The sequence below is a fragment of the Echeneis naucrates genome, chromosome 9, assembly GCF_900963305.1.
Source record: "Echeneis naucrates chromosome 9, fEcheNa1.1, whole genome shotgun sequence".
Classification (NCBI taxonomy): Eukaryota; Metazoa; Chordata; class Actinopteri; order Carangiformes; family Echeneidae; genus Echeneis; species Echeneis naucrates.
The window spans coordinates 9,764,301-9,783,827 of NC_042519.1; the positions used below are offsets into that span (position 1 = coordinate 9,764,301).

General features: G+C 38.9%; 1 protein-coding gene across 5 annotated transcripts in view; it reads left to right on the forward strand.

The window, feature by feature from the left end:
• Window positions 1-19,527, forward strand: part of mctp1a (multiple C2 domains, transmembrane 1a) — a 118,217-nt gene that overhangs the window by 42,863 nt on the left and 55,827 nt on the right. For 4 of the 5 annotated variants that reach the window (XM_029511003.1, XM_029511004.1, XM_029511007.1 and 1 more), the window contains exons 3-9: window positions 9,065-9,207; window positions 9,300-9,379; window positions 10,575-10,686; window positions 12,330-12,368; window positions 15,181-15,345; window positions 15,880-16,010; window positions 16,576-16,762. In XM_029511003.1, coding sequence (XP_029366863.1) covers window positions 9,065-9,207; window positions 9,300-9,379; window positions 10,575-10,686; window positions 12,330-12,368; window positions 15,181-15,345; window positions 15,880-16,010; window positions 16,576-16,762 — 857 coding nt within the window. The remainder of the gene's footprint in view (window positions 1-9,064; window positions 9,208-9,299; window positions 9,380-10,574; window positions 10,687-12,329; window positions 12,369-15,180; window positions 15,346-15,879; window positions 16,011-16,575; window positions 16,763-19,527) is intronic. The other variant, XM_029511006.1, reaches the window with a different exon arrangement.

The window sequence follows — 19,527 nt, forward strand, 5'->3', positions numbered from 1 at the left end:
GTGCTTCTAAAGTGTGTGGTTGAATGGTCCCTCAGAGGCTTTGAAACTCACGAAGCGTAAATTTCTACCACCATTATCCCCACTGCTCTGCAGCTCTGAAATGTAATGAGTGGTAATTGCATAAATACATTAGGTGCAAGTTTTAATGCATTGAGTTCACTGTACTGTGTTTTATTCTAGTTTAGTTTCCTTTACACACAGGGTTGTTAGGTTCTTGCTTTTGTTTCTATTGGATAATAATTCTCAGCATTCAAGTAGCATCAAAATGATGAAGCACATTCCACTCTGTGTTTTGTATTGATTTTATGTTTATCTGTGGTCACTGAGGTCATTATTCTGTTGGTGTGCGATTATAAGTAAACACTCAAAAACTGACATAATTATGTGTCATGGGTGTATACAATCAGTAGTGCTTTATCACAAGCTGCTTACACTCATCACTCTTCTGGGTAACATTCCTCTAATCCTCTTTTACCTGCTGTCTGTAATTTTTGTATTCTCATTGTGGTGTTTTTCATTTCACTCTCTCACCATATTTTCTTGTCTGTGCTTTCATGTTGCCAATTCGGTGACTGTGCTGTCGCTTTTGTTGTTGAATTAAATAAACTGTTCCAGTTACAGGAAGCGTCCTAATACAAGGCATGGTAGACTTTAGGTTATAAAAGGCCTGCAGTGAATGGTCAGATGAATCAAGCAGATGAAAATTTGATTAACTCTACTGTGGGTTACTGCAGGAGTGGCCAAAACAGTCTGCGGTGTCTCATTTTTTCTCACTGTTCAATCATATTTATTTCTTCAGACTTGGAATGTAATATGATTCAATGAATCAATACATTAAGTCTAAATATAATTTCTCTTTAAGTAGCATGGACTCTCCTGGTTAGCTGCTCCATCAGGCTAATTCTTGGTCTTTACACATCCCACCTATGAACTACTCCAATTTCACCTCTGAGACTTAGTAATGACTACCCAGATGGTTGTAGTCTGTTATTTGTGTTCAATAAAGAGTACATGTACACTTTGTGTGTGTACATGCATGCATGCATGCATATTTAAAGGGGTAATATTAGTGTTGAGTTTTACAGTGATTAGTTCTCAAAGTACAGTGAAGAGCAGAGAGTTTGCAACAAGCCTAATTATCTCATCTGCTCTACAGCAGTTCTGTAAGATGTGAAAACTGTGGGTGCAGCAGAACCTGACACTAATGCTGGCACGTTGTCTCCTATTTTATTTAAAGTTTCCCTCAGCACATTCTCACCTCACATTATTCTTTGGCATGCATTGCAGTTGTCTGCTTTATTTTTGTTTGTGCTCATTCAGCTGAAATGCATTAAACACCAGATCTTAATATTATTGTATCTCACATTTTGCGTTTCAATCACAGCAAGGTCGTGTTGCACATTAGCAGAGGCTCAGTTGAGATAAAAGTCGTTAGAAGAGACAAAAGGAACCTCCTCTTGCATAAAGCAGAAAGAAACAGGGACATGTATGTGTGATTCTGGGTGATTGTAATGAGGCAGGAAGTGAATCCATCTGTTAGCCTCCAGTGATGGAATTTCTCATCTTTGCAGCCTTATCCAATGCATCTTGCATTCTGGGTAATAACACATCGCCTGAGATATAACCATTCATCAGTCTTGACAATGCATAAAGGCCAGTGACTCTCACACACACACACACACGTGTGTGCACTCAATTTGTAGCCACACATAACTACAGTCTAAGAGTATGACTGTTCAATGGGCAGCTTTACTGCATCTTTCTCCTCTGCTCTTATCACGTCTCATCACAAGCAGCAGCCTCCGCACTCCTCTGAAGTGGTTCTTACTAATTAAATATTTTGCCATCTCTGAAGTCCCCCTAAACAAGTTACTGCTGCAGTGAGTCCCAAGAAGAGGCAAAATGGTTCACTGTCAAGGGATCTTGCAACAATTGAAACTCCAATACCAATGAGTTAGTGTCTAAATTCTGAAAAGATGATGGTACCTGAAGAAAGCAGGTACAGTCAAATAAAATGTAGAATATCAGCCACAACCGCTGCTATTTGTGCAAAAAAAACAAAAAAAAAAACAAAAAAACAAAACCAAACACACAAAAATCCCCCCATCAAACCTGATGTATTCATATATTTTATATCACTAGCAAGAAGATTAAGGTGCCATAAATCAAGTTAGATCAAAAGAGAAAGCACCTCAAAATTATCTAAGCATCACGCACCGCGTTCATGTCTAAATTTAGCTTGTTTAGACTGACACATACAGACCACTCACTGCATTAGCAGGGATACTTGTATTACTCCAAATTTGATGGTGACTTTTTAAATGAATAGTTTTTAAACCATGGGGCTCTCCCCATATGAGTCAATTTAAACTTTTGAAGTGTGCATGCCTGTGTCTCAATAGGATTGAATTTCTTATTGTGAGCTCCAGAGTTTTAAAACTTTGCATATGGCCTCACAATTAAGTTTTTTTTATACTTATTTATTAGATTTTTTTTTTTAATATAAATATTTTCACAGTGGAAGCCTCTGTACTAGTGGACTCACTTAAAGTTAAGTGTATAATTTTGTTAACTTTATCTCCTTGTGTAAATTTTTTTCTGAGTAAAAATAAGAAAATAAAACAACAACATATATACACTTATACTGTGAACCATGAAGGAAAGAATGTCATGTTGGTAGGTTCATCCTGACATTATGCATTATTGATGGTACTATCTGTAGGTGCTTTGTCATCCATATTCAATGGATTTGGTTTGCAAATGTCAGATGTGCAAGGCTCTACTTTTAAGTTCTAGGCTCTACTCAAATCATATTTTTCCACATTTGACCAGTATTAATTATTTCATATTAATTACATTCCCAATATGAATTATTATTACTTATTAATTTTTAATGTGAAGTGTAATTGGGTACAGTGAGTGTGGAGCTACCACTGTTATTTTCCACTCAGAACATCCCCATACCTTTAGTTTGTTTTGTTGTTGAGTTTATTTCTGTATTTTAAAAAGAACCATCAGTGCATACCACTGATGGTTTTACTACAGTTGTAGTAAAACCATCACATTTAGAATATAGTCTAATATTCCAAACAATGAGATAATAGTTTTTCATGCTACTTATTTTAGAAGATAATATCACACACTCTGGAAATGTAATTACCCTGTGATATATTATCAGTTAATAATTCAGGACCATTTGTCTGCTCTGTGCTGACACTGAAAGCCATTGATTATGAATGTGTAATGGTTATCTACAGATTTATGGCGAAACTGGGGAAGCGCAATAATTCACATATCAGTGTGATGCCATATGACAGAAAAGAGGTTTTTATTTTTAGTTTTCAAGATAATCAGAATGCGTATCAGTGTGATTACTGCCTCACTCACGAGTGCCTCCCTTTATGTGCAAGAGCAACACACTCTCTATTATTGCTCAGTTAGTTCTTGTGCAACTCTGGAGGGTAAAGTTGCATGCCCTTAGGCTGTTGCTTAATCCCAGTGCCACAATGGCATTTAGATGAACTCATTAAATTTTGATGACGTTTTCAACATTGTCAGTGTTGAAAACCTAATCCTGAAATTAAAAGAAATTACAATATCTCAATGAAATGAAAGATTATTTTAGTGAATAGCATTCCATTAACTTGTAATGCTATAATATGCTGCAGTATGAATGAATACACAACTGTTATTTATATCTACCTTGGAGTGGAGTGGTCGGAGATGTTGCATTTTCTGTAACTATTTAACACATGAGGTAGTTTCAGGTAAACATTCCCTCATTCAGACAATAATGTGTTTACATGCACTAGCACTAGGTTGGTCTGTTGCATTTTATCTTCAGATCAAGGGCAGCACACTTGAAAAGCTTATGATGTTGAAATGTCATAATTTGCACGGATGCGGATATTACAGACTTTTTTTTTTTTTTTTTGAGGGAAATTCCTGATGTGGCTATCTGATGTGTGAGCAGGCTCCTAGAACATACAGTGAGAATATGTTAATGGATTAATTTTCCATAAATACCTACAGCAGAAAAGGAGTGAGACTGGAAGCTAGTAAGATGAGGTATAGTATAGTATAGTATATGACAGTGAAACAGGCAAAAAGACCATCAAAGGAAGTTGTATCTTCAAACCAAAATCTGTTGAATAAATGACACAATTGCATATAGTGTAGTTCGTCAATAAATTGGAAACTGCTACTGAATGGAGACAAACATAATAAGCATAGTTGAGACTTTAATTCCTGTACACTCTTTAAGCAAATGTGCTTGATGTGTGGATGCACACTGCCTCCCATTGGTAATAACTGGTAAAATATAAATCTCACCGATTAGTCATAAATATTTTTCATTAAAATATTGTTACTCATATTGCTATTTCTTCAGTTTGGTTATCCACACATTATGTCATAACATGTTAAGTTTAAACCTTTTCTTCCAAAAATCCTGGACTCCAGAAGTTCAAAGGTTGTCACTGTTTTTTTTTTTTTTTTTCAAATTGATTTATTTAAATGCAGAAAATGTGTCAGCTAATATTCTCCTCTACAATCCCTGATTTATCCAATGCTGCAAGATTCTTTTTGGGTGTTTAACACGTTTTCTTTCCTCTCTAGCTTTAGCTCATATTGTCTAAGTATCATGCACAATCACATGAGATGTCTGAACACAGAACACACGTAAATGAATGCATTAGTACACATGTGTGTACACACAAACCTGACAGCAGAATTATACTCAATTATGGCCACATTTATTTGGGTTGTTTGCCTGAACTATAGTTAAAAAGGTTGAGGAAATATTGCTCAGTTGCTCAGAAGCCAACAGACATTTTGTTAATGTGTATTTACTGACCCTTCAAAAGGTGGTGGCAACTTTTGTTTACAATGAGATCGTTGCCTGTGCTTTTAAGCTTGCTGTTGTTGCATTTTCAAGTGTCTAGCAAAGCAGTTTGTTTTACTGGCAGACAGACACAGTGAGTCGTATGTTTATGGCCCCTGCCCATTAGGGATTCAGAAGAGATAAATGGGTGGTGGATTATGTTTTCAGCTACCGTCAGGGAAGACAGAGGACAGCTAACAAAAATCTATCAGGTGCCAAGGCCAAAGGAAATTTACCTGCTTTTTACACCACTGGGTGCATTCATGAACAAGTTTACTGCTGCTCTCAGTGTTTTAAATGGTGTTACGGAAGATTCATAGATTAACAATTTATTAACTACTCCATGTCTCGTGGTCTTTCCACTTTCTCTAGTGTAGTCTATGGATCCACAATGTTATTCCAAAAGGGATGATTAGAAAGATAATTATGTCTTTGATATCAAAATTCAGAGAAATCCTGGATTTGTGAGTAGTCTCTCAAAGCCCTTGCAGAGGGTTTGCTGTGTGCATTACTATGCAAGCCTGGAGTATATTCACAAAGTATTTCAGCTTTTTCACCCCGAAGGAGAACAGATTTTTAAGGGTTTTTTTTTTTTTTTGCAGGAAATAATCTATTGGCTATGACACCAGAAGTTTAGCTCAAATTTAAGTACTAGAAAGCAAGATCGAATTGCCTGGACGCAGGTCTAAGTCTGTTTGGTGGAAACGGAGGGCTCATCCCCTGATTAATACCATACCAGCAGGGAAACAAAGTGGTGGCAGCTTCATGTTGCGGGGATTTTTTCAGCAGGAGGATAGAGAGACCAATTGAACAAAACACTAAAATAAAAGAAAGAAAATCCAGTCCAAAACTCAAGACATCACACTGGACCTCTAGTTTCCCTTTTTTCGATGTCTCAGCCAAAGCCGTGATTTGAACAGAATCACACATATCTGGAAAGGCCTAAAAATAGTTATCCACTGACAGCTCCCATTCATCTCGACAGCACTTTAGAAGATCTGCAGAGGATGGCAGAGAATCCCCAATTCCGCTTGTGCAAACATAGTTGTTTAATACCCACAAAGACATGACTCTGCTCAGGGCGCCCCAAAGTATATGAATACTTTTTAAATTTTAGTTTTTCCTTTTTAATTATTTAGGAATAATTTCTGTATTGATTTTCTTACTTTGTCATCTGGTCTATTGTATGTAAAATTGTTTTAGTTTTTTTTTTTCATCATAACACAATATAACAAAACATGAAAAAAGGAAGTACCACCACGAATACCTCATGAATTCCCTGTAGGTCTACAACCGATTTAGATAATGGAGATGTCATTTATCAAAATGCAATTTCTTAAATCTCGAGACTAAGTCTATCACTTTGCTCTGCGTGTGTCACTTATTTATCATTCCACTCTGTATGAGAAAGTTGGTCCTCTCTTTCTGAAAGATGAGACAGATACAGATTTTTATTTATTTACAAAGCTTTAATTGGCAAACTGTTATCTTATATTTCTACTCCTAGTTATCTCTCTCATTAACCTTCACACTATTTCACGATTGGTTTACACTCCATATTCCTACAGTTATTTCAGAATTTGGTAAAACTGCCTTTGCATGTAATGCCCAAGATAAATGGATTTGTTGCAGAGCATTTTAAAAATTCCTAATCCTGTAAATTATAAGCAATTTAAAAATCAGATGTGAAATCTTCAGATAACAGAGTCTAGTTTCTTTAAATGATTAAGTGATAATTTTAGCTTTGTTAGCATTCTTTAAAGTCATTTAATTGCTGCTGTTTGATCATGTTGTCTTTATATTATCCTTTGTATCTATTATTATTATTATTTTGTTGTATTGGTTGCTTTTAACTGTCTATTGTTAAAGTTTTAAACTTTCTTGCAAATGAGATTGTAACTCAGTGAGCTCACCTGCCTAAATAAAGGTTAATAACTAACCTGGAATCTAATTGGTACTTGAACGCCATGTTTTTGGTGAATTTTATAGTAATGATAATGATAGTGAAACATTTTAAAACACATCTCAAAGTGCTACAGGTAGAGCCATTAAAAAAGACATGTATCCTTCACATGGTAACCTCTGTTACTGTGGTAACTCGAATGGAGAAGTGGTGAACAGATGCCAGCGTCCTCATTCTCTCGTTCTTTTAAACACGACACTGAAACATGAAAGCCAACCGATTTCACTATCTCTGTCTACTCTGAGCAGTGCTGCCTCCTGGCCGCCTCTGTCCTAAAAAGTAAGTTTGGATGTGACCTCTGAGCAGTAGAAATGTGTCTAGATGGATTTTAGTTTGTTATAGTTCTGGTGAGTATTTCTTGTCAAGGTTGGTTGGGGTATTTTGACTCTGCCCTGAAGCGTCATCACTATCGCTTCTCACTAGAAAGCAGGAAATCATTCTTACTTGTCATGGCTGCTCTTCAGTGCCTGTGGCACCTTCTTACCTTACACAGTTTATCAGCATGTGACTCATTGACACATTTTTACCCAGTCTCCCCTTACTCAGGACTTCCATTTCACAGCCTGCTACACATTGGGTGGGCAAACATCTAGGGTCCACCAATCAATCAAACCATATCTAGTTTTAGGCATTCATGCCAACCATTATTCATCCTTCTAAGGCTGATCAATCATACATCTATTGCTAATATCTATTGTTTATTGACCAATCTACCCACCAGCCTTCTGGGGCACACCTTCAGTCTTTCTTTATGGACTTTCCCCAGCTCTGGCTCTCACTCTTAAATGATAAGTGATGTACTGTGGAGTGGTTGATTTTCAAGAAAGCACCTCTGTGATTGCTCCTCCGCTGGACTGAACCCACATTCACTCCCATCCACCCGCCACCCACTTACAACACCAGCCTTTTCCATTTCATACTTTTCACCCTGAGTGTTTATGGCACCTTAAAGCTGGCAGCATGGGATGCAAAGACGGCGCCAGTGATATGTCTCTGGAATATTGACCCAGCAGGACACAGGAAGAGAGAGATAGACATCAAAGAGAGATGGTTGCTGTAGTTTTAGATAATGGCAGCCCTTGGCTGCATTATTAGAATTGTTATTGGAATCGCATGTCTGCTGTCTGCTAATGACATATTAAGACACTGTATTGAACTGGTGAGACATCTCCAAATGACACTGAGAGAGCTCATCATTTTATCAGCTGGTATCCTTACTCTCAGTCTTGTGTTGGAGGTGCTGTAGTTGTCTACAACATATCCACCTTGAAGGCTGCCAAGGAGAAAACAGGGCAGATGCTATACCACCCAAACAATATTTCATACCAATATATCGTAGTATTTTACAAATTGTTATATGTGCAAGTCTGCTGCAACTACATGTATTTGTAAAATTTCTGTGTTTACTCCTGTCCAGCTCCTTTTAATGACTATTATCTGAGTGCCAATGTGAACAGACTCTTGAGCCAGTAAATGTGTAATAAAAAAAAAAAAAAAAAAAATCTGTTGGCCTGAAAGTCACTGACTAAACATACATACACAACAATTTGTATGCAAAATACTAGACTGCTTTGTTTATGTTCCTTGGAGAATAGGTTGGTAGAATAAGGCAAAAAATGTAATGGGCAAGAGACTGAATTTCTGTTTGTCTTGGTAATAAAACACAGATTTAGAATCACAGGCCTTTTTTTTTCTGAACCATGATGAAGAGATAATAATTTTGCATGTTAACACAGCAAATGTTTCAGTTGTCACAAGTTCAGTTTAGACATGAAATGTTTGCCAAACCAACATGTATATGAAAGTTAAATTTCACAGTATTCATTATTCCATTAAAGAAACGTAGTTACAACAAACAAATGTAGCTCAACAGCTCCACTTAGTGGATAAATGGAGGCATTGTATGTGAAATGACCATTCAAGCCGCCAATTCAACAAAAATACTGGTGATCATATGACCCACATCGACCATAAGTCACATGACAAACCTCGTGACAATTCTAGAGGGGCCATAACAAACCGTTTGTATTAATTCTGCAGACCACATGGAGTTATTCAACCTCTCAAAATCTAATATGTTCCTTCAAAAAATCAAGAACAACAACAACAACAATATACTCTGTAAATTTAGATGTTTTTGATTCAAATGTTCATGGGAAATGCCCCACACTTTAGGTCGTTATTTACCAGCATCTTGTGTTTTCTGTCTTTCCCAATAGGCACCAGTGACCCATATGTAAAGTTTAAGATTGCAGGGAAGGAGGTGTTCAGAAGTAAAACCATCCATAAGAACCTCAATCCAGTGTGGGACGAGAGAGTAAGCCTTCATGTGGAAACCCTGAGGGATCCATTATATGTGAAGGTACAGTTGATAAATGATGAGCTTCAAGTGTTGTCTTTCTTTGTTATAAGTTTTAAGTAACTGTTTTGGATGTCCTCTTTTTGTCTCTGCAGGTTTTTGACTATGACTTTGGACTTCAGGATGATTTCATGGGCTCAGCTTACCTCTACCTGGAATCACTGGAGCATCAGAGGTCTTTGCTTTTTCTGTCTTTCCCTACTTCTTTTAAATCGTACTGCAATACATTTTTACTCAATCATCTTCTCCCTTGCTTGACCAAACAGCTTCCTGTCTTTCACCTTGTTTAATGACTGAGCTGTCTTCAAATGGGAGGATCCCTTCCTTTTGATACCATCACTTGGAGTATTTACCATGTAGCCTGTGGTTTCCCTCTAGTGGCAGTCTTTGGTAACTCACCACATAGCTCATGAAGCATAACAGGGCTTCTCTGGGGAAGCTGACAGGATTGTATTCACTGAAAGTCTGCTATTTAGTTTTTATTAAGCAGAAATACAATCACACACTTCATCTAATCAGGCAGAAGTTGATGGAATAGGACGTTTTCACCACACACATGAGAGCCTGTCATGGACGGAAAAAGCAGAGCAGTTATTGGTAACATTAACAATAACTCCAGTCTATTTAGGTGTCCCAGTTAGCTGTGGGTGTGACAGACTACTGTCCTCCCAGCAGCTGTTTGGATATTTCACAGCAGAAAAAGCACCGGAGAAACATTTCTTTTGGCAGTCAAGAGCAGGACAGACACTCTGTACGTTTATACTATACAAATAGTGCAATAGTTAACTCCATGAGTAATTTGTGTATGTGGAATGTTATGTTCAGTGATTTACATAGATTAAGTGTTGATCAGGGTGAAGGCCTGCGTGAAGGAACAGTTTTTGGGTCCAGTTGTTGGGGCTCAGTGATTTGTGGCACCACCCAGAGGTGAGGAGCTGGCACAGGTTGCGTCCAGGATGTGTGGGGTCTGCAGTGATGCTTCTTGGTGTTTCCTCAGTCTGGAGGTGTGTAAGTCCTGAGTGGATGGCACCAACGATATTTCCTGCAGTGTTGACGATCCGTGGTGGTCTGCTCCTCTCCTGTTTGCTGGCTGACCCAAACCAGACAATTGTAAAGAACAGAGAACGGACTGGATGACTGGCAGCTGGAAGTTCATCCTCTGGTCAGCTCTCTAGTTCACTGAGGTGATGGTTGGTAGTCCACTTGAGGTTCCGTGAGATGGCAGATCCCAGAGGTGCTTTCTGGGAGGACGGTGTTGGGGGGGGGGCTTCTCCAAAAGTAGTCTGTACCATAAATCTATAGCGTGCATGTAGTAATGTTACAATATGATTTTTTTTTTATGTGAACATGGCTACTGTTCTTCCATGTAGGACAATAGATGTGACGCTGGACCTGAAGGACCCACAGTACCCTGAACATAACCTGGGCAGCCTGGAGCTAGCTGTCACTCTGTCACCGAAGGAGGGAGATGGGAGGGATGCTGTAAGAAAACTATATGAACTTCACCTTCACTCTCCAGATTATCCATTCAGCTCTTTCTACCTACACACACTGCATTCCCACCTCATTCAGGGGAATTTTTCTTTCTCACTTCAAGCACATTATCACTGATACACTGTAGTCAAATGTCGAACCGCTAAAGACCTTGGTAAAGCATATCTGCATGTCAGTACAAAACCATACAAATCAAGATAATCATTTTGATCATATTCATAATTAAAGTTCTGCAACAGTGTTAATCCAGTTCAATGAACTGTGTTTCCATACATCAAAAACTCAGGAAGGATTTGTTGAACTGGGATGTGCTGGCATCATTCAGCCTCAGTTGTTGGAAACTCTTCAACTCAGCAAATACATATGCATAAACACAACTGTAATTAATAGGTTCTGTGGAAAAGTTCCTTGTTCAAAGAGCACTGGATTCTCTTCCTTAATTATGTTGGCTCGTTCCTCTGTGGACGTGCTCAGTGTTTCAGAGTTGCATTTATTTCTGTTCAATTATTTGTTTGGTTAATTGGACCCCTGCATGCTCTATGCGGAACAACGCAGAGTCATGGGGGAAATATTTTATTCCTTTTGATCTGATGTCTTAATTCTGCTGCTTATTTAGTACTCTAGTTCAGAGAGTCCACATTTGACACAACAAATAAACTCTATTTAGGTTAAGCATCATTTTGGATTTTTCCAACTGTGCAGAAAATTAGTACAAGGCTGAACTTGTAGATTTCGGATGACTCTCTTTGTTGCCATCTACTGGTATCAAGGGGTAAGGGAAGGCACAACACTTGCCACATTTATTTTAAAATGTATAAATGTATCCCTTATTAAACAACTAATAATCAAGTAATTTTAGCCATTATGCAGAATACACAGTGTGTCTGCATATGGTGATATGATTTATTGTGTTTTCAAGTTCATGAGTGTTGGAATGACATGACGGAAGTGTGAGTAAATAGCTCCTAATATGTGATTGTTATTTCTATATTTGAAACTTTTGCAGTGATGATTACATTTCCATCATTTCCATAAATAATTTTCAATAACTTTTAAACAATAAATGGGATCGAGACATTTCATATCCGTCAATAAAATCAATTTACATTTTCCAATCCCAATATTATTTGTTTTGCACAGTGCAGAAATGTATTTTCGCTTGTATTCAGGAAACATCTGTTTTTCAAGCCATCCCTGGACCCAAACAATGACGTTATAACCAGAAAACTTTTACGCAACTTTTACATTTGCTCTTTGTGTTTCTGTTGAGGAATGGAATGAACATTGCAAAAAGTATCAAGTATAAAAATTCTGTTTATACTGTTTGAGAGACGCAAACTGCAGCTACTGTATGCACACGTTTTTCTGTGCATGTGTGCATGTTCACATATGCAGATACTTCACAAGACAAGTAAGATCGCTTCTTTTACACTTCCTGCTTACTTAACTTGCATGACAACGGACAACTGTCCCACTCTCCTCATCTAACCCTCGTCCCGCCCCCTCCGTTCTTTCACCAGACCAGGTCTAACATATGAATTTATACACGCCATGCCCTTTAATCTCTGACACTGCAGCTTTCACGGGGAGACAGTGGGGGGCGCTCTGTAACCGCTTTGTCTCATTTACAGACCATGCTTTTGAGAAGGAACTGGAAACGATCTAGTAAGGTAAACCAAAACAGCATGTAACCACCCTTCTGCTCTCCCCTCCACCACAATCTTGCAACTGTACTGTAACCCCACTACCGACCGCACCTCACCTGTCCTGCACTCTTCACTGGTGTCCTGGTGCACGGATGGAGTCTCCCCTGCCCTGCCTCTTTCTCCCTCCTTTTCTTCCTTCCACAGTGGTATTAGCAGTTTTTCTTTCTTGATTAATTTTTAGTTCTCATTGTTGCCAGCTTTTTTTCCACTTGCTACAACATACCACCAGCTTTTGCATCATCTGGGTTGATGTAAACTCTTTTAGGTAATGCAAGTGCAACTAAGTCTATGTATGAACTATATATGTGAAGGCAAGTTATAAGCCAATGGTGGGAGCAATGCAAGACAAATCCTGCCATTGTTATATAGGATGCATTTTGTTTTTTGTTCACTTTTGGTTTATTTAATATTCCAATTTAAAATAATAAGTAATTATTGATTGAGGTTTACATGACAAATTTGTCAGTTATAAACTGGCCATTTCCGGTGACGTGAGTGAATGGCTGTTGTGTAATTTGGCTTCATTCTGTGTTTTTCCTCACAATTCAAATAATCTTGTGCTTTTCAACTATTTAAAATGTGTAGTGATTTTGGTTAACTTGAGCTCCACATATGCTGCAGCAAATTCACTTGTGAAATAAGAATGTTTGTAGCTTGTTGACTAAGTATAGGACGCTCTTAGACCTCTTTACATCAAGTGGAAATCTTTGATGTTCGCATTATTTTGAGTTCCCATTTTGCCATACGCACTTTGCCATTAGCAAGATACTTTTGCTTTTTGGTTTTGTTATTTGTGATTCTTGTTGGCTGCCAACACAAAGCATGTTGATTGAGGCTGTGCTTCCTATTTGCGCATGCATGAAGCACCTACCATGGTTGATAGTCAAATACAGCAATATCAGGGATAAGTCTGTGCACATGGTTGTGTTTTACAACCTTGTTTGCTTGTATTTCTTCTAAAAATGTACTTAAGTATCTTCCTGTTGTCACTGAGAAGGAAATAAGCTAAATGCATACTTACTTTTAGTTGATTTACTAAAATGTACCTAGAGACACTGATTAATTCTTTAACTAACAGTAAAAAGTTTGATATCCACCAAGAGACACAGATAGACATTTCAAGTGTGCTTGGTTGGAGCTGGGCAGACGTCCTGCTGTATCACTCTTCCCCAAACCAAGCCTTTGAAGCCTCCAAACTGGGCCACCCCGTCTGTGACTTGGGAATTAGCTCAAACACTAACTAGCTACTGTGGTACCCCACCAAAAACGGCGCTGCTCCTGAGTCCCTCCCTGCCTCCGTGCTCGACAGCATCCACTACACGGTTATTTTTACACAAGCACTTCTTTTTAATGAAGCATATGTGAGTGTTGAAATGGTTCACAAAGTAGTTGAAATCATAATTATGAGTCAGAAGCACACTGAATTCAGCTCTCAGGCTTTTTTTGGGACTTGAAACATTTTACCTTCCAAAGGCCTGAAAAAAGGTGAAGCATGTGAAAGGCTGTAGTAATTCTTAAACAGAACCTTGGCATCCCTTCTAAGATGTGTAAGACTGTTCTTGATCCCGGCTGTGCTCTGGAAGAGAGGATGCCCAATCCAAATAGCCCATAGTTTTCTGCAACAAGAGACATGTAGCATCAAAACAAGAAAAAAATTAGGACTGTGCTTGTGTAGGACATAACAGCAATTGAACGGGAAAAATGAAAGATGCAGGAGTTGCTGCATGGTAGGTTGGCTCGATTGCAGGGAGCCATTCGCATTGTTTAATGTCTAGAGAATGGAAATTAAGAGGCTCCGTCTCCAGATCAAAGGCCTGCACTTGCGAGGCAGGGTTTGTTCAGAGTTTAATGAAATTCACTCGCAAAACAAAAGCTATGCTAATAAATTCTCCCTAACGAGGAAGGAGGAGAGAGGAAGGGAGAGGGAGAGAAAGCAAGGGGTGTATTTGTTTGACAAATAAATACCCTGCTCTTTGTTTTAGTGAGGGATACTGACATGATTCAAAGAGAGGTTAAATAGGCCTATAAGTGCTTAGAAAACTATTGGGGGAAAAAAGATGATTTAAAATGTGAATAATCATCAATCTGAATTTGCTGAGCTGTCAACTTACAGCACACCCAGATGGAGTAGGAAATTTACAAAGGTACACTGTAACAGCACCTCAGTGGTCTGTCCCATTTTGGATAACACAACCTATAAATCACTTGCCACCTTCTGTTTATTTGCTTGTACTTAGAATGTTTACAAAAAACCCCAAATGATGCATTGACATTTAGATTTGTGTGCAGGCTGTTTTTCTCTAGAGCTGATTCTCAATAATCTCTCAGACGAGATAGAAAGGTCACAGTACATGCTTTTCAATTTTACACAATTGTGAATAAAATTGCTGCTAAAAATAGTGATGTTACTCAGCACTCCCAAAAAACAGCTAAAAATCATTTAAAGCTGTTAAGTGACAGATCAGTAGGAAGCACCGGCCTACAACCTGTGGTGATGTTCAGGTCAGCCTAGCTCACACCTCAGGGGTTAATCTGATCACTCTCATTTTGCGTTCAAGTGTTTTCTTCTGCCTGCCCTTCTGTTGTCTGTTTGGCATTTCTGATTTACACACACAAGCCATAATCTGTCTTGGGGTACATCAAAGCACATTACTGTGTATTTTGTGCCCATATCTGTATCACTGCGTTAAATGAGTTTATTGTGTAAATGTTTCTTCGAATGCGTGTGTGTGTGTGTGTCTGTATCTGTATCTATCTGCGCGTGTGCCTGCTGCAGTATCAGAGTATGCGTCTGTCCGATGTGCACAGAAAAGCGCAGTTGTGGCGAGGTATTGTTAGCATCAGTCTGATAGAAGGTCGCGGCCTGCAGCCCATGGATGCCAACGGCCTCAGTGACCCATATGTCAAATTCAGGATGGGATACCAGAAGTACAAAAGCAAGGTAAAACACCTCCAACAGTCTAACATGCCTGACCACAGTAGCTCTATTCAGAGCACTTGTTAACCTGATCTCCTTGGACTAAACTTTATGGAAAAATTTTAGTACTTCACTTTTCATGCTGGACTCACACTTTTGTCCTTTTTAGTGAAATGAGTAAATGGAAAGACATCTCTGTTTGAGAATCTGTTCTTCATTAAAAAACCCGAGATAATAACACTTTATGTCTTGCAGTCCTTTTCAGTTATTTAAAGTTGTGCATCTTTAGATGTTTAGTAGAAAAACAACTCAAATTATCCAATCAAATTTTTGTTGATTAAAGTTTTTGTTCCCTCTCTGTTTTATAAAAAATGTATAGTTCTCATCACTTACAGACATATTGTTGACGTTTGTCATCCCCTCACTTTCTACTTTACTAATTGTACAGCAGGATGATGTCATGAACCAAATTTCTGTATGTACTGTTACTGAATTTAGTCTCGTCATATTTTTTTAGCTGCATCATAGTCATGTCATTTTCTTCTGTCATTCACTCAGACAATTCCTAAAACGCTGAACCCGCAGTGGAGAGAGCAGTTTGATTTCCACCTGTATGAGGAGCAGGGAGGCTATGTGGACATTACTGTCTGGGACAAAGATGCTGGCAAGAAAGATGACTTCATGGGAAGGTAGAGTGCTCACCATCTTGTTATTTTTCTCTAGTTTCCATCAGAATGAAGGTACACGAGGAAGCATTTGTTTTCAACACTTTGACCCAAGTCCAATATGTGCCTGCCTTGATATATCAATTGAGATGCCCTCAAGTGCCTACTAAAACATTTTAATTATATCAGCTTTAGCTTTGTTATTCACGGTTGTTTATATTCTACTCACAACATGTGTTTTTACAATACCTTAAGTATTAAGTTGATGCTGTTGCTGCGATCCAGGACAATGCACTGATTGATTCAGTCAATCATTCATCTTCTACCGTTTATTCGGGGTACACCCTGGACAGGTCACCAGTCCATCACAGGGTCAACACACAGAGACCAACAACACTCACACTCATACTTTACCAAACTTTAGTCTTACAAACCACAAAAAAGTCTGCATTGGCTGTATTAGCTTTATTGATTTTTTTTTTTTTTTTTTTTAGCCTATTTTTCAGCTTCTTCATGAGATATCCAATGTTCTAATCTTCTGTAATTCTGCTTTTATTTCTATTTGTTTTGGCATGTGAACACACTTTAGGTGTACCATTGACTTGTCTCTGCTCAGTAAAGAACACACACACAAGCTGGACCTGCTCCTGGAGGAAGGCGAAGGTGTGCTTGTGCTGCTAGTTACACTCACTGCTTCTGCTGCCGTTTCTATATCAGACCTGTCAATCAACATGCTGGACGACCCGCATGAGAGACATCAGATAACGCAGAGATATGTAAGTTATTTTTATTGTAAGAGTGGATACGATAAGATAGGATAATGTCACGTTAAAAACTGTTGGATTTTTACAAACACAATATAATGAAAACAATGAAATTAAAATGGAGTGTGTAAATTAGCTCAATAACAACCATTAGCAGATATGCTAAGAGGACTCAAAATCATTACTCAAACTGAATTTATACTGCCACCTCTTGTAATACTTATTGACCATTTCACTTGCTTGTTCCCTTCAATTGTTTGTATTATTCTTTTGGTGTCATGACTCAGACTAACTTTTCAAACAACAGCTCCGCTTGCATGTTATGAACTCTGCAAGCTAATGTGCAGAGGTTTGAGATAAAACCCACCAAGCTGCCGCTGAGGAGTGGGAGAGGCACAAAAGGGAGAAGAGGGAAGATACATAAGGGTATAGAGATCAAGGATGGAGACGCAAAATCACATGTCTGTCAGGCAGAGTTTGGATTAACTGTTTAGAAAGGATGCAGGCTCACAGGGCTGGTTTGTTTCTTTCGCTATGATTCACACCACAAGTATTGTGTGGTATTTGAATCAGTGTCCTGCAGTGATTTGTGCATATTGTGAATTTATGATTACAGCATGTGGGTTTATTTATTTCAGTGTAAAATGTCTTAGCTTGTTAGCCAGTTGTCAGTGATTTGAGCTTAGCATTAGAGAGAGAGAAAGAAAGAAAGAGAGAGCCCTAAGGCCCCATCTGCTCCAGAGGCCCTCCACTCCATACAATGGTTTCAGCCTGTCTTTGTCTTAGCCTAGTTAACCCTTCGCACCCTGTCATCCTCACCCCACGCTACAAAGGCTTTCACACACATGCTCATACACACTTTCAATGGATTTCCTTCACTGACAGCTTTGACACAGGACATTTCTCTGCACATCAGCAAAATGATTTGGGGTATTTTCACTCTGTATACATATTTGTTTCAGTAGAAATGTGGGATCTGTTTATTTAATTTCCTCAGTTTACTTTGAGAATGACTTGCAAAAAAAGATGCATGTTTTGTTTAGTTTTTTTTGTTTTTTTTGCAGTTGTTGCACCTATTCCCATGAAGTGTCCAGAAAAAAAGAAACGTTAGTGCAAATTTTCCCAGTAGCACCACTTGGTTGCGTGCATTTTTATGTGTGGGCATAAAGTGCATAAATACATGTTTCCTTGAATTTGAGCGACTGTAGGGTGACTTCTGGTGAGTACCTTTGGGTGTGAGCCTTTACACCAATGGTGAGGCACCACAGGCCGAACAGAGCTGCCACGACCTACATAGTCGTGCTTTTGGCTCATTGGCTAGCTGCAGGAGGTTCATCATTTTTCTTCGCACTGCAGGATCCAGCCTAGATCAGAGGGGGGAGCTCTAGGACCAAGACATGCTCATGCTGTGCTTCTCCTCATAGTCACAATATGAGGGTAGGGAGTGTGTGTGTGTGTGTGTGTGTGTGTGTGTGTGTGTGTAATAGGGGGCGAGAGGTAAAGGGTGAGGGTTGCATTGGGAAGGGAAGGCGTGTAAAATGAAAAGAAAAAGCTATTTCACCTCTCACAACTCGTACAGACCCCGTTTTTCTGCTTGGCTGAAGCTCAGACATTTCCCTTCCTTCGCTTACCTCTTTTCCGGCCTCCTCCTCTCTCCCACACTCGGCATCTCTGTCCTGCTCTCCTGTCAGCCTCGGCTCTTTTTCTGTCACCACCGCTGCCCTCCTCTTAGATGAAGGGATCGCAAGATAGAGGGTGGTGAAGGGTGGGGGTTTGCAGATGGAGGTGCACAGTGAGGTCAGTTTGAAGACTTGAATGGTTTCTACCTATTAACATATTCCTTTTCCCCAGACTGGCTGTCTTTCAGTGGGAGAATTCAATAAAGATGTACCTTATCAAAAAGCCTGATAAGACCAAGTACCGTTACAGTGGTAACAGTGCTCCTCAAAGCACACTAATCTGCCCATAGAGCCTTTGTAGATAGGTACATGTTATTGTGCATGGGCACAAGTTTACTGACTAGTATTTCTAGTTTGGAATCAGCTGCCCCCAGAAGCCTGAACAAGGCATCTACCACCACCGCTAGTCACAGACAGGCACACACACCCACACACTGATGCAAAAACAATACAATACCTGCATCAGCTCTCTAATAAAAAGATTGGACTTGGCAGAGCAATACCTCTACCATGTCGTCATTACTACGGCTTTAAATAGCAGATAGCTTCAGAAACAATGCTAAGGAAGAAAAGACCATTGAAATTGCTGCTTAGTCCCAGATTTAATCATCAAAATGAAAACATGAGTATTTTAGGGTTTCGTGTCACAGTGGATTGCAAAGAGCGAGTACTGGAAAAAAGCACACCATTTTAATGATTTTTAAATTCTAGAAATGTCCTTGTTGCTTTGTCACACACACACAAACACTTATACTCACCACACCTCATGCGGTCAGAATAAGGCGACTGTGGTGTATTTAGCTGGTGTTTTTTCCACATATGAATCTGTAGCCATTGAAGAAAATGGATAACAGACACCACCATCAGTGTGTCTTGTTCTCACTGTTCATTATCATTGTGGATTTCTCGCTGCACATCTTGTGTATGTGTATGTCTATGAGGCCTGTATATGCACATTTCTTAGCATCTATGTGTGAATGAGTGCACACAAATTTCTCTTACAACCTACTTTGAATGCAGCAGAGCTAAAAGCCAACATAGAGCAATTCACTTGCTCAGTAACAACTTCCTTCGATGTACTATTGCTCACTGTAACCT